Genomic DNA, 12,262 nt, shown 5'->3' with positions numbered 1-12,262 from the left:
GCGGCCGCCCCGCCCCAGTTTCCCCAGAACAAACCTCACGTCCAGGACGCGTTGACTGATCTGTGGTTCACGGCAGAATCACAATTACTTAAACTGCCGTGTGAGAAATGAACAAGAAGTAATTCCCTGTTCTGTCATCTTAGGCCTGTAGGTCAAATTCTCACAAGAAATTACAGTAATGGAAACAGTAGATTAACATTAAATTGTGAAAAGTGTGCAGTTAGTGCCCCAGTGCTCTCATACAGCACAGACTGTTAAAGAATATAGACAATATTAATGAATTTATTTAAAAGAAGAAATCTACTGCTGCCTGGCTGGTGGAAAGTAACTAAGTACATTTACTCAAATCCTGTACTAATTTGAGGTACTTGTGCTTGAGTATTTGCGTTTTATGCTGCTTTATACTTATTTACTACAATTCAAAGGGAAATATTATACTGTTGACTCTACTCCTAACAAAATGATTGATCTTCCACATTCCTACAACTTTTGCAGATGCGGATAACGAGAGGTGTGACCAGTACACCGACTGCTACAGTTGCACTGCCAACACCAACGGCTGCCAGTGGTGCTCAGGCCAGTGTGTGTCTCTGGGAAGCAACTGCACCTCTGCCACGGTAAGAAGACAACGCTGACCCTGCTGAGAGGACGCGGGGACATCGCAGCCAACTGCATGTCCACATCTGGCAGTTTAAGCTTAAATAAAAAACATGTATATATAAAAGCAGCACTTAATTTGATAAAACAGGATGAGGGGAGCCGGGTGAATCAGTCCTAAGGTGTTGCTTGCCATACAATCTGAAATGTCATTTTAAGACTTATTGTAATTAATGAATAAGTAGTCTCATCACACAGAGATGAATGCACGGACTCGACGGCTTCCCGCTTTCAGTGTAACTCCACCAACTGTTGAATACGATACACAAATGTTGTCGTGACAAACGTCCTTTCATTTCCTCTAAGAGTTATTACACCTTTATAAACCGTGACAACGTAATGTAATGATGAGATAAAGGACTGACGAGGAACATTCTTGTTTCCAACACTGGATCTGATTTGTCGATCTCTGATTAAATCACTGCTCATTTGGATGCAATATGACACCCCGAGACAGTTCATGTGTCTCCTCCAGCGCACTCATCCGCACTTGTCTCTAAAATATTGGATTAATAAGGGTCAGTGTCTCCGACTGCAATTATTTGGTAATCTAATGCTTGTGATAAACTGGCTTTCTGCTCAAATGGCTGCATTGTCAGTAAGAAAGAAAATGGTTTTATTTTGGATGTAATACAATTCTTTCTCATTATGTCCACATACACTTTTTCAATGGAAATCTCATGAATCTAGAAAAGCCTGAGTCCTCTTCATAAAATTCAGTTGCCTTCTGTTCAGGATGAAGTAACATTTCATTTTGTGCCGTATCATCGTGTCATTTATGGAGCACGAAGTGTAATAATTAGGTACTTTGAGTCTTAAGAGTTGACAGCTGTTATTTTCTGCTTTCTCTTCCCAGGGGGCCATAGGGGAGTATGAGGTTTGCCCCAAGGACAACCCCTCATATGTGTGCAACAAGAAAACCAGCTGCAAGAGCTGCGCTGTGGACCAGAACTGCCAGTGGGAACCTCGCAACCAGGAGTGCATCTCACTGCCAGGTAACTGTGGCAACGGTTGAACTGCTCACAAGTCTTCTGAAAGGTGGCAAGCAGATGTATAGATAGTGAAGGTGGACAACCAAAAGAAACAGATCCTGGTGTCTATAGTACCTGATCCCTCCGTTCCAGAAAACGTGTGCGGTGAAAGCTGGCATCTGGTGGGCAACTCCTGTCTGAAGTTCATCACGGCAAAGGACTCGTACGACAACGCCAAGCTGGCCTGCAGGAGCCACAACGCCGTCCTGGCCTCGCTGACCACGCAGAAGAAGGTGGACTTTGTCCTGAAGGAGCTGCAGATTATGAGCGTGGTGGTAAGGACGAGGAGGAGGAGGAGGAGGAGGAGGAGGAGGGCGAGTCAGTCCAGGGCATTCATTTATCAGATGAGAGAAACTTGGGGAAATTGGCTCGTCAGAGGAGATGCACAGAGAGTGGTGAAGATAAAACTAGATAATTACAGCAAGACTGTAGAAGTATAACGTATCAGCTAACTGAATAATGATGTAGTTTCCATCGAGCCTCTTCTTTCACGGGTGTTCATGATGAAGCATGTTTGGTTTTTTTTGCACGTGGACGTCTTTGTGGTAGCTGCCCTCTTTTGAGATGTTGCCTTTTTTATCTGCAGGTGAGCTCTGGTTAGATTATTTTTGACTGTGAGTTTTGGACCAGTGAGCGTGAAACAAATCTTCCACTAACAGATTCTTTCCTCTGAGCTCAGACGTCTCTTACTCGCTCCATTAGAGCAAATACGCAGAAATCTATCCCGACCATCGACTAACCATCGCAAGCTGCTGTTTATATCATCAGATGCAGGTCGCACATCTACAGATAGATGTGTGAATGATGGGGAGATGTACAGTGTTACCTTTTAATCTTTGTGTCGGGTTGATACACATAACGCACTCTGTAAATGCACCACATGCACATCTGCACTATTTTTCAGTATTCTGAGAGAAGCAACATGCATGGTGATTTACTGTCTTTGAAGATATGAGCTGGGCCTTGTAGCTTTGATCCTGCAGCCTTTACTCATGGTTGCTTGTAATGTTGACGATCAAGAAATCCAGTATAAGCTTATGTTTGACTGTATGTGTGACTATCGGCTCAAAAGTTACATGCAAGAGCCAAACGGGCTAAATTCAGCTTTAAGTCAATTAGAGTTACACTGAGAACATTAAACTCGAGTGTATCTGATGAACATCAACAGAGACTGTATTCTGAATTTTTTAATTTCTTAATCAAGAGATTTGATTACACAGAAATACTAATTTATGTCACAGAGCGGAAACGATTAATAGAAATGAAGGTTTTCACTCGAACCTTTCAAGCAAAAATAAAAACCATCCTCTGGTTCCAGTTTATTCAGAGTATTACCTGCTTTCTCTCTTAAATCACTGTAACCTGAATATTTTAGGTCCTCACCCTGTGCTCTATAATGTGCACATTTTTCCATATTTTCTGACATTTTATGCACTAAACAATGAATCGATCAATCGGGAAAGTAAGCAGCAGTATAATGAATAATTACAGCCCTAAAATGTACAGAAAGGCCTCAACAAAAATGACACATAGAATAGGGTTCACACCACCACATTTCCTGAATTAATAGGCGCCGTAGAAAGAAGTAGGACCCATGCGATGATCGGCCTAATCACAGCTAAATCTGTCTAAACATTTTAGTGTCCGTCTACACTTGAGTTCACTGAAGAGCATTACATAATCCCGAATGTGTCAAAAGCGCCGTGAGAGTACTAACGACCCGGACTGCAGTTAGATGAAACACAGTCCTGCTTTAGTTTTGTAAGCCACTCGATCAGCCACGCTGATCATACAAAGCTCCCCGGAGCCGCCACATGGCACACGTAATGTTGAAGCTAAATAAGACAAAACCCTTTGAGTCTGAATCACAAAGTGGGGCCGGAATTAGGGAGTGTTTTCCATCCATACTAATGAACCCTGTTGACCTAAATTCAATTCTGTTGTTCAGTTCCAGATGTTCACTTAAAGGTAAAGAAGAAATAATTTCTCTGCAGCTACATTTAACGGTCCAGTTCAACAATAAAATGCCGTACAGGCGCAGAGACTCGGCAACATGCTTCACAAGTCTTCCTGCCGTCTTATATCGACTCCGTTTGTGCTGTTAAGAAGTTTCAACTATTTCCAGACAGGATCAATCAATCCAAGAAATGCAATTAAATCCCGATGGAACAGTAATTCGACCCTCGGCTGTGAGAGATCGAGCTCTTTGTTTACTACTACTGCAACAGCGTGGCCATTGATTAGAGATGGGATGGATAACGGAGCCTCCCAAGTCAAGTGAAGTAAAGCTGCTTTTATTTGCCGCTCAGTCAGTCCAGTGGAATTTATGTCTGCACAGGAGAAATATTGCTCTATTTTTGTTGCTTACAACGAGGGCAAAGTGGTCATTTCTGCATGCTTTTTTAAGGTGAAAAGAAAGTTTTCCTTTCTTTAATTTTTATCAGTGATGGTTAAGAGGCTGATTTACAAACAAATCTAAAAAAAAAGAAGAAAACTTGACATAAAGCGTAGAAGAAGAAGGAGAGAACAATGTGTAAAGTCCTTGTTTTGACTTTGGCTTACTGTTGTGTGTTTGCAGTACAAGGCCACAGTGACTCCCTGGGTGGGGCTCAGGAAAATCAACGTGTCGTACTGGTGCTGGGAGGACATGTCGGCCTTCACCAACACCACCCTGCAGTGGCTGCCCGGCGAGCCGAGCGACGCCGGGTTCTGTGGCTACCTGGCCGAGCCTGCGTCCAGCGGACTGAAAGCACAAACCTGCATCAACCCAGTGAACGGCAGCCTGTGTGAACGGCCAGGTGGGTTCACGATACTTTCTGAATCAAAACAAGCGTCTTATCCTTTAAGATATAACAGAAATAAGTTATAGTTTAGAAAAAACAATTAATTTTCAGCATGTAGTTATCAGCAAATACTGTGGCTGAGAACGTCCGATAAATACATTTTGGAAGTGTATTATTAAATTGCTGATTCTGAGGCCTAAATGGATGTAACTAGATTTGAGGGTCATTATACAACTTGTAATAATATTAACTCAGAGTTTCAGCTGGATTGAATCGGAGTGCTGCATGTTTGACCTCTAGCAGCATCAGCGTAAAGAAGCGCTTTGTTTATCACAGTCCGGTAGAGTTCAGTAAGAAGAGCACTACCAGAGGAGGTTTGACTCCCAGAGACACCCAGAGCATAACTTCTTTATAATGTTCCTCAGCCAATCACAGTGCCAAGCAGTGCCGGACACCGTGTGCCATGAGAAGCACCTGCAGCGAATGCACCAGCAGCAGCTCCGAGTGTATGTGGTGCAGCAACATGAAGCAGTGCGTCGACTCCAACGCCTATGTGGCCTCCTTCCCCTTCGGACAGTGTATGGAGTGGTACACCATGAACACATGTCCACGTAAGACATCTTATTCTGTTACAGGTTTTATATTTTAATTTACAGGTTTAATATGACAATGATTCTTGTCTCTTTTTTTTTTTTATTTTGGCAAAAACACACCACAATTATATACACACTCTGAATATTGAGTCTGAAAATCATTTCCCGTTATTACATCATTACATGTGATACAAAAGAAATGTATTCCTCTCAGTGGCCTTTCATAACAGTGTGCAGCATGTACACTGAAATTAAAAAGTCCTGAAACATTTATTAGCACACAGAAGTGAAGTCAAAAGAAAAGATTTAAAAACCCTGTGGCTAGAAACTTGAAAGAGGCAGGACATTATCTTCCTGCAGTTACTGTTTCTGGCATTGACTACACAAATGTTCGCAGTAGAGTTGTTAGGTATTCGTTTATTGAGAACAAGGAGTTTATGATTAGGCGACTGTTGTAAAGTCTCACCTTTTGAATTAACAAATAACAAATAAACTACACGAGATGATTTCGGGGTTTGCAGCCCTACAAAACCATTCGAACTTGTCAGTCTTTTCAGTTTCATTTCTAAATGTGTGATTTGATAGTAATTTCAGGGAAAATAGAGATAGTGTTGAGTTGGTACAATCAATAGTCAGTTTGTCTTTTAGTCAGGTCAGCTGCACATTGTCTGCATGCAACCATATCTTCATATATGAAGGATGACGTTCTCAATAATATGTTAATATCTACTTGGGTTGAAATGAAGCTTTTCTTTTAAGGACTCCTGTTTCCCATATAATTAGAACCAAATTACATACTCCTTTGAAGGAAATTTCCTGGGAAATTAAGGAGCAGCAACATGAGGCTTTACCCTCTTCTCTGCTGTGGGAACAAGTAAATCTCTTGGGCTCTTTTTTTTTGTAATCTATAATGTCTTTTCATCAGTTGACTCGACTCATTGATCTCATCATACCTCAGTGTAAGAACCTCTCTGCAGTGTTTGCTTTTGCAGCCCTGGCATCGGCATCTCTTGAGTCGAAACCCATTGATTATACATAAAATGTTTAATTTTAAGTGTGCACAAATCTCCCCATGCATTTCTTATGCCAGTTACCCAGTTCCTGTCCTATTTATTCCAAACAAATTGCTGTTGCTGCCATAGGAAAACACTTTGCAAACACTTTGTCTGACACATGAAATGTTGCAGCGTGCTGTTTAAACCTATGATTAAGTTGCAACAGCTACATGCATAACCACCTCCCTCCCAGGCAGAATTCATGAGCTGCAACCTATGAAAGGAGAAGAATCGGAAGTCCTCTCACGTAATGCTCCAGTTACAGTTTATGTACCATTTAAGCATATGTACCAATCTTCATCAGACAAACATGTTAAATGATTGTGGCTCTCTGGAGCAGGGCATCTTTAAATGTTTGTTTTTTTAACCTTCATTTAGCCGAGCATTACACTGTGGCCCCTTCAGTGGATGAGATGGGGATTAATAATCTGGTTTAGTAGTTTGATAACTTAGTCTCCGACTGGTGCTTTGTTTTTATACAGCGCAGCAGAGAACAATTTTCATTTATTTAACCTGGCAGGTCAATTAAGTACAAATTGTTGCTTACAGCCATAGGCAGAGAAACCCCTCGAGGGCGGAGAGTTAGGAATTAAAATATAGGCGAATATCTCTGAAGAGCAGGTGGAGAGAACCAGTGGCTCAGGAATTAGCTAAATGAACTGTTGAGCCTTGTAGAGGTGCTGCGAGTGTTTATTAATTTAAACTTTTGGAAAGGCTGGACCTTACTTACTAACACCCAATAACAAACTCACTCTTACCCATCACTCATGCTTTGCTTAATTGATTGATTAATTGAAACAAGAGAAGTTACACAAGAGAAACAAACTCTCTTTCTGCAGGAATCCTTAAACTGGTAAGCAAATAAGTCTAACAAGTTGTTTATTTATATATAAAACAAACATTTAATAGGAGGCTATTAGCTTAGCTTTAGAATAAAGAGCAGGAGGGAACAGCTAGCCTGGCTCTGTCCAAAGCTCACTAATTGATGATGTATTACATCATCAACGTTATGTCCATGACCTGGGCATATTTGAATATTTTAGAGAGAGCCAGGAAAGCTGCTTTCTGTTTCTAGTTTTGATGCCAAGCTAAGCTAATTGCCTCCTGGCTCCAGCTCTGTACGTAACGCACAGAAGTGAGAGAGGTATTGATCTTCTCATCTAACTCTTGGAAGAAAGCGTATGGCCTTCTGTTCTTACTGTGACCAGATTCTGGAAACACTAACAGTCTGTGTCTGTTATGACACAGGTGGATTTTAAAGAGACATTGACTTCCAACAACAATAATGATATCAGACTTCACACTGATTCATGTCTGAATTGTTGTGTAACGGGTGTTGTGTGTTTTGCTGCAGCGGAGAACTGCTCTGGGTACAGAACATGTGGCCAGTGTCTGGACCAGCCGGGCTGCGGTTGGTGCACTGACCCCAGTAATACGGGCAAAGGTCAGTGCATCGAGGGCTCGTATCGAGGGCCCTTCCAGACCTCGGTCCCGGCTCCGTCCACCCTCCCCGGCCTGCCCGCCAGCCCCCAGCCGGCCCTCAATGCCAGCATGTGTCCCGGCGAGGCCAAATACAACTGGTCCTTTATCCACTGCCCAGGTGAGGAGGAATCAGCTCTTAGTTTTGTTCAGTGATCGAGGATATTAATCATTTGATAATACAAATATCTATTGTATAAATGCTATTTCGGTAAATGTATTTATACTCAAAGGATTACACCAAACGTGTCATAGGAAGTACAAAGGTGAAAAACGTTTTTTATAGCTCTGAATCGCGTTGCTGTTTGTGCAAATATTTCATGAAGATGAGGAACTCACAAGAGACAGATTAAAAGAAAATAAAAAAAATCAAGGGCCAGAAATCAAAGCAGCAGAGGCCGAGATATCGCAGCTTTTTGTCTTTTAGTGTGGCTCAAACTCCAAAAACACTGGCTCCTACACTTCCATAGTGCAACTCAATAGTGCCCACCTCTTTCACACACCACATGCCTCGTTTGTTATGCAGGCTTCCTGTCTAAAGCCTAAAGCCCAAAATGAGATCACCCATCAGGGCTGTGGCTCCCTTCAGATCCAAAGAAAACATTACACAGCCGTCGTCTCAGGCTGAGGAGTAAACGGATCCTCCTGCCGCTGTAATGACCTGCAGTGGCTGTTGTGACTTCTCCATTTAATAGAGCTGTGTAGTAAATAAACCTGGCAGGCTTAGAGAATATCAAGGTAACATGAGGACCTGATGAGCAGCACCAGCGGACAGTTCAGAGCAGGACAGATCCCAGGCTGCTCATCACTTTCTCTACTTGCAGAAATTAACAAACAAATCCGTTCATGTTTGGGCCTCGGGCTGTCTATTATTAAACCTTTTTTTTTTTTGGCGTGTGATGTTCATGTGTTTTGTTCACTCCTCGGCAGCTTGTCAGTGTAACGGTCACAGCCAGTGTGTCAACGAGAGTGTGTGCGAGAAGTGCGAGGACCTGACAACCGGCCGACACTGCGAGAGCTGCATCTCCGGCTTCTACGGAGATCCGACCAACGGGGGCAGCTGCCAGCGTGAGTATCCGTGGGCTATTCAGTCCAGCGCTAAATCAACCAGTCAGTCTTTCTGTGCACGGCTTCATTTAACTTGTCAGTATTTTTATAGTTCAGTTTTATGTCGGCCATTTTCCTGATTTCTGGCTGCACAGTAAAGCGGCCCCGTGGGATATTAAAGATTTACTCCGCTCTACAGCTGATACTGACAGTCAGTCAATCGGACAACAAATCAATTGTCCGTTCCTTCGACAGCTTAATTTACCTTACCAATATATACCAACCACGGTGTATGTTTTGTGAATTATTTTCCTTTTTTTGGAGCTCTAATTCCAGGTGTCCCTCTGGAAAGTATATGTACTTGATTCTACATCCCTGACAGCTAATCAATAAACCAGCCGCTCTGCATATCTTCATCTTGTGAGCATTATTGCATTCGTTGTTTATGCTTCTTATTTTCTGCCTCCTGGTTGTACAGCAAAGCTCCCCTCTGGGACATTAACAGGCATGTTTTGCCTACAGCTAATCATGACATTCTTTATATCAGTGTGACTCAGGAGGCATAATGAGTGAAGGATACCTCAAAAAGGAGAAGATAACACACGTATATAAATGAATGAAGGATAAAATCCTAATATTGTTGTTCCACTAGCTGTCCTCAATATCACCAAACCTAATAGACATTTGGCATCTGTTAACTGTCACAAAAACTGTCTCTTGGGATGTGGAAAGGATCCAGAGATGCAGCATTAAAGTTGGGTTCACCTCTATGCACAGACTTGGCTCTGGAACTAAAGTTCTGGATAGAGGCACAATTTGTTTTTGACGATAAGACATGTGAAGAGCATTTCTGAGTATCTGGTCTTGTTTGAGTCTCTGTGTGCGGTTCTGAAAAGGATGGCTCTGGGGACTCATGGGGGACTTCAGGACAACGTCAGCAATGACAAACAAACCTTTGAGGGCGATGCTTGAGAGGAACCGCCTGCCTGACCTGAACCCAAGTAGTTCTTGGACTTCTGTGCTGTAACAAAGCACCATGTTTGACTATAAGGTAGCTCATAAGTGTATCTGCTACCTGAGCGCCTTCAAAGATCGCTAAATTGACTGTATCAGATCTGTGGTTGTCTCGTCTTGAACACTCTGAAGAGAGGAGCACAGCCATCAGCTGATCACCACCCGGTGCTGAGATTGATCGGGTGGTGTTAGATAGGCTGTCAGTCAGAACCAGTGAACCCAGATGTTTAGTGAGGGTGAACTGGGAACATCCCAGGATGCAGTCAACATTCAGGAAATCTGTCATAACTGTGTCAAACTGTGTACAAGACGCACAGGAAAAGCTCTTCATTTACTGCAAGATATTCTACAAAGAAAGATTACATAAGAGTTAATCTGTCACCCTCTATAATGAAATGCATCCGATATTCTGCAGCAGTTTGTTATTTAGAATGAAAGCAGTCAAAAAAATGTAGAAAATTGTGTGGTGTTGCTTCACTGAGGCACTTTTTCATGTTTCATGTCTTTTGTTCAGCCTGCAAGTGTAACGGCCACGCCAGCATGTGCAACCCCAACAACGGCAAGTGCTTCTGCACCACTAAGGGCATCAAAGGAGATCGCTGCCACCTGTGAGTTTCACCTGCCCCCCCCCCTCTGTCCTCGTCTTTCCTCCTCTGTCCTCGTCTTTCCCCCTCTGTCCTGTACTCTCACATTGTCTCCTCCACTTGGGCTACATCTGCAGTTTTAGGAAAGCCTTATTAACTGTCATATCTTAGCCCCCTACAGTTAAATTCTGGGTGGGAGAAAATAGTTAAATAGTCTTTTGTTCTTTTGTCCTTCACATGCAGTATTTTTGTGACACCACACGCTGAGATGTTGATGGTTCACAAGTTCTTATTGGCCTATAGAGGGCCCTCAGATAGCTGATTGTCACTGCAGGACTTTTTCCCAGGAACCTTTTTTTTTTATGAACTGTGAAACTTAACTTATGACCAGAGGAACCTGCAATAGGTCTAACTTTTGGGGATCTGGGGGAAGCACTTTATGATGGCTCAGGAATTATCAGGCAGTTAACACTCAGTGTCACTGACTGGTCGAGCACAAGCCGGCAGTGTTTTTGTGTACGTGTGTCGTAAGTGCAGCCAGTAAGTGCTGGTTTCCATTAGTATCAATATTAGAAGTAGGAATGTTATATTCTCCATGTTTTTTGAGGTTAAAACACAAGATTATGCAGTCATCTTCCAAACTGGTCTAACAAAGGTAATGGTTCCACTGTGTTTGCATACTAAAGTAAGAATAAATAACTGCAAAAACAATCAGCAGATCTGTTCTTTGGAGAATGGTGCCTCCATGCTGTTAGTCATAGAGATGTGAAACTTAATATTAATCTGTATTTTCACATGTTTTCAAAAGTCAAGAACCCTTTTTCGCAAAAGTGTTGAACCACTTGAAATTCAAGGATTTCTTTAGAAATGTAGTTTTTACGAAGACCTGCAAGGCCACATGTTAACATGTTGAGATTTTAACAAAACACTCAATACCCTCCATGTTTTTTTTTTTTGGTATACTGTAGCAGCAGCTGTTCATTAGTGCTAGTGTGTCAGCACTAATCTTAACCCCCGGCCTTCATTACCGTGGGGCTTCCCAAAACCCATTAAAACATGAGATACAGTTCCACAAATGAGCGGTCATCAGTTTGAAAATGAGGCTGTTTTTTGTCTTTTTACATTTCTGAAGTTTATGTCGATGGAGGATGTCTGTTAGAGATGTCCGTCAGCTTCGTAGGCCTTCATTCATTCTTCTTTCTCTGTTTGACTGAAGGTCAAGACTCGACTGTGTGTTATCTCAGCTCCGGCTCATGTGTGGATTTCTTCCCGCTTTGTTTTTTTTTTATCAGCAATTAAATCGTCCTGATTCACCTTTCTTCCCCTTTCGCTGTCTTTCGCTTATGTTTTGCCTCATTTCCGCACATCTATCCTCCAACTCTCTCTTCTAGATGTGAAGTCGAGAATCGTTACCAAGGCAACCCTCTCAAAGGAACATGCTACTGTAAGTCGAATTCCAATTACCAACTTCAGTGAAAGTGTGGGGCGGGGGATCACATTAAGAAACCACTGTGAGGCCTTACTCTCCCCTTGTTTGGGTCAATGCCGAGACAGTTACATGGCTCTTAAATCAAAGTAGGTCTCAAGAAGTTTGATGTTTTAAAGAAATAACAGCCAGAGAAGAAACAGCTTCTTTTTTTTTTTAAACAAGTCGCAGGTGGAAAGAATCGAAAGTGAGACGCAGATGAAAGTGAATGTAGTGGAGCTTTTGAAGGACGGTGTTTCTCTCAGTTTGTCAGGGACAGACTGCAGCAGAGTGGCCTACACTGCAGATTAGTCTCATTATTATTCTCGTCAATCGTGATTATTTCGAATATAATAATGCAGATAGGAAATTGGAAACATCTGTCAAACCGTGGAATTTAGATAACGTCCATGGTCCTCAAACACTCATTCCTCATTATTTTATAATCTAATAATGTTTGTAAAGAATACAGAAGGAGCCGTAAGTGATGGTCGACCTGGTGGAGTCACTTTCAGTCTGAGACAACGTGGTTTTGTAATATTTGCTGAATAATT

General features: G+C 42.2%; 1 protein-coding gene across 1 annotated transcript in view; it reads left to right on the top strand.

The window, feature by feature from the left end:
- atrn (attractin) overlaps window positions 1-12,262 on the top strand; it is a 103,381-nt gene that overhangs the window by 30,326 nt on the left and 60,793 nt on the right. The window contains exons 13-21 of the mRNA XM_070919909.1: window positions 496-617; window positions 1,514-1,652; window positions 1,782-1,963; window positions 4,267-4,486; window positions 4,897-5,082; window positions 7,474-7,719; window positions 8,529-8,666; window positions 10,174-10,267; window positions 11,635-11,687. Coding sequence (XP_070776010.1) covers window positions 496-617; window positions 1,514-1,652; window positions 1,782-1,963; window positions 4,267-4,486; window positions 4,897-5,082; window positions 7,474-7,719; window positions 8,529-8,666; window positions 10,174-10,267; window positions 11,635-11,687 — 1,380 coding nt within the window. The remainder of the gene's footprint in view (window positions 1-495; window positions 618-1,513; window positions 1,653-1,781; window positions 1,964-4,266; window positions 4,487-4,896; window positions 5,083-7,473; window positions 7,720-8,528; window positions 8,667-10,173; window positions 10,268-11,634; window positions 11,688-12,262) is intronic.

The sequence above is a fragment of the Enoplosus armatus genome, chromosome 15, assembly GCF_043641665.1.
Source record: "Enoplosus armatus isolate fEnoArm2 chromosome 15, fEnoArm2.hap1, whole genome shotgun sequence".
Taxonomy (NCBI): domain Eukaryota; kingdom Metazoa; phylum Chordata; class Actinopteri; order Centrarchiformes; family Enoplosidae; genus Enoplosus; species Enoplosus armatus.
Note: the sequence above shows the minus strand (reverse complement) of the source record. Positions and strands in the feature narration are given on the sequence as shown.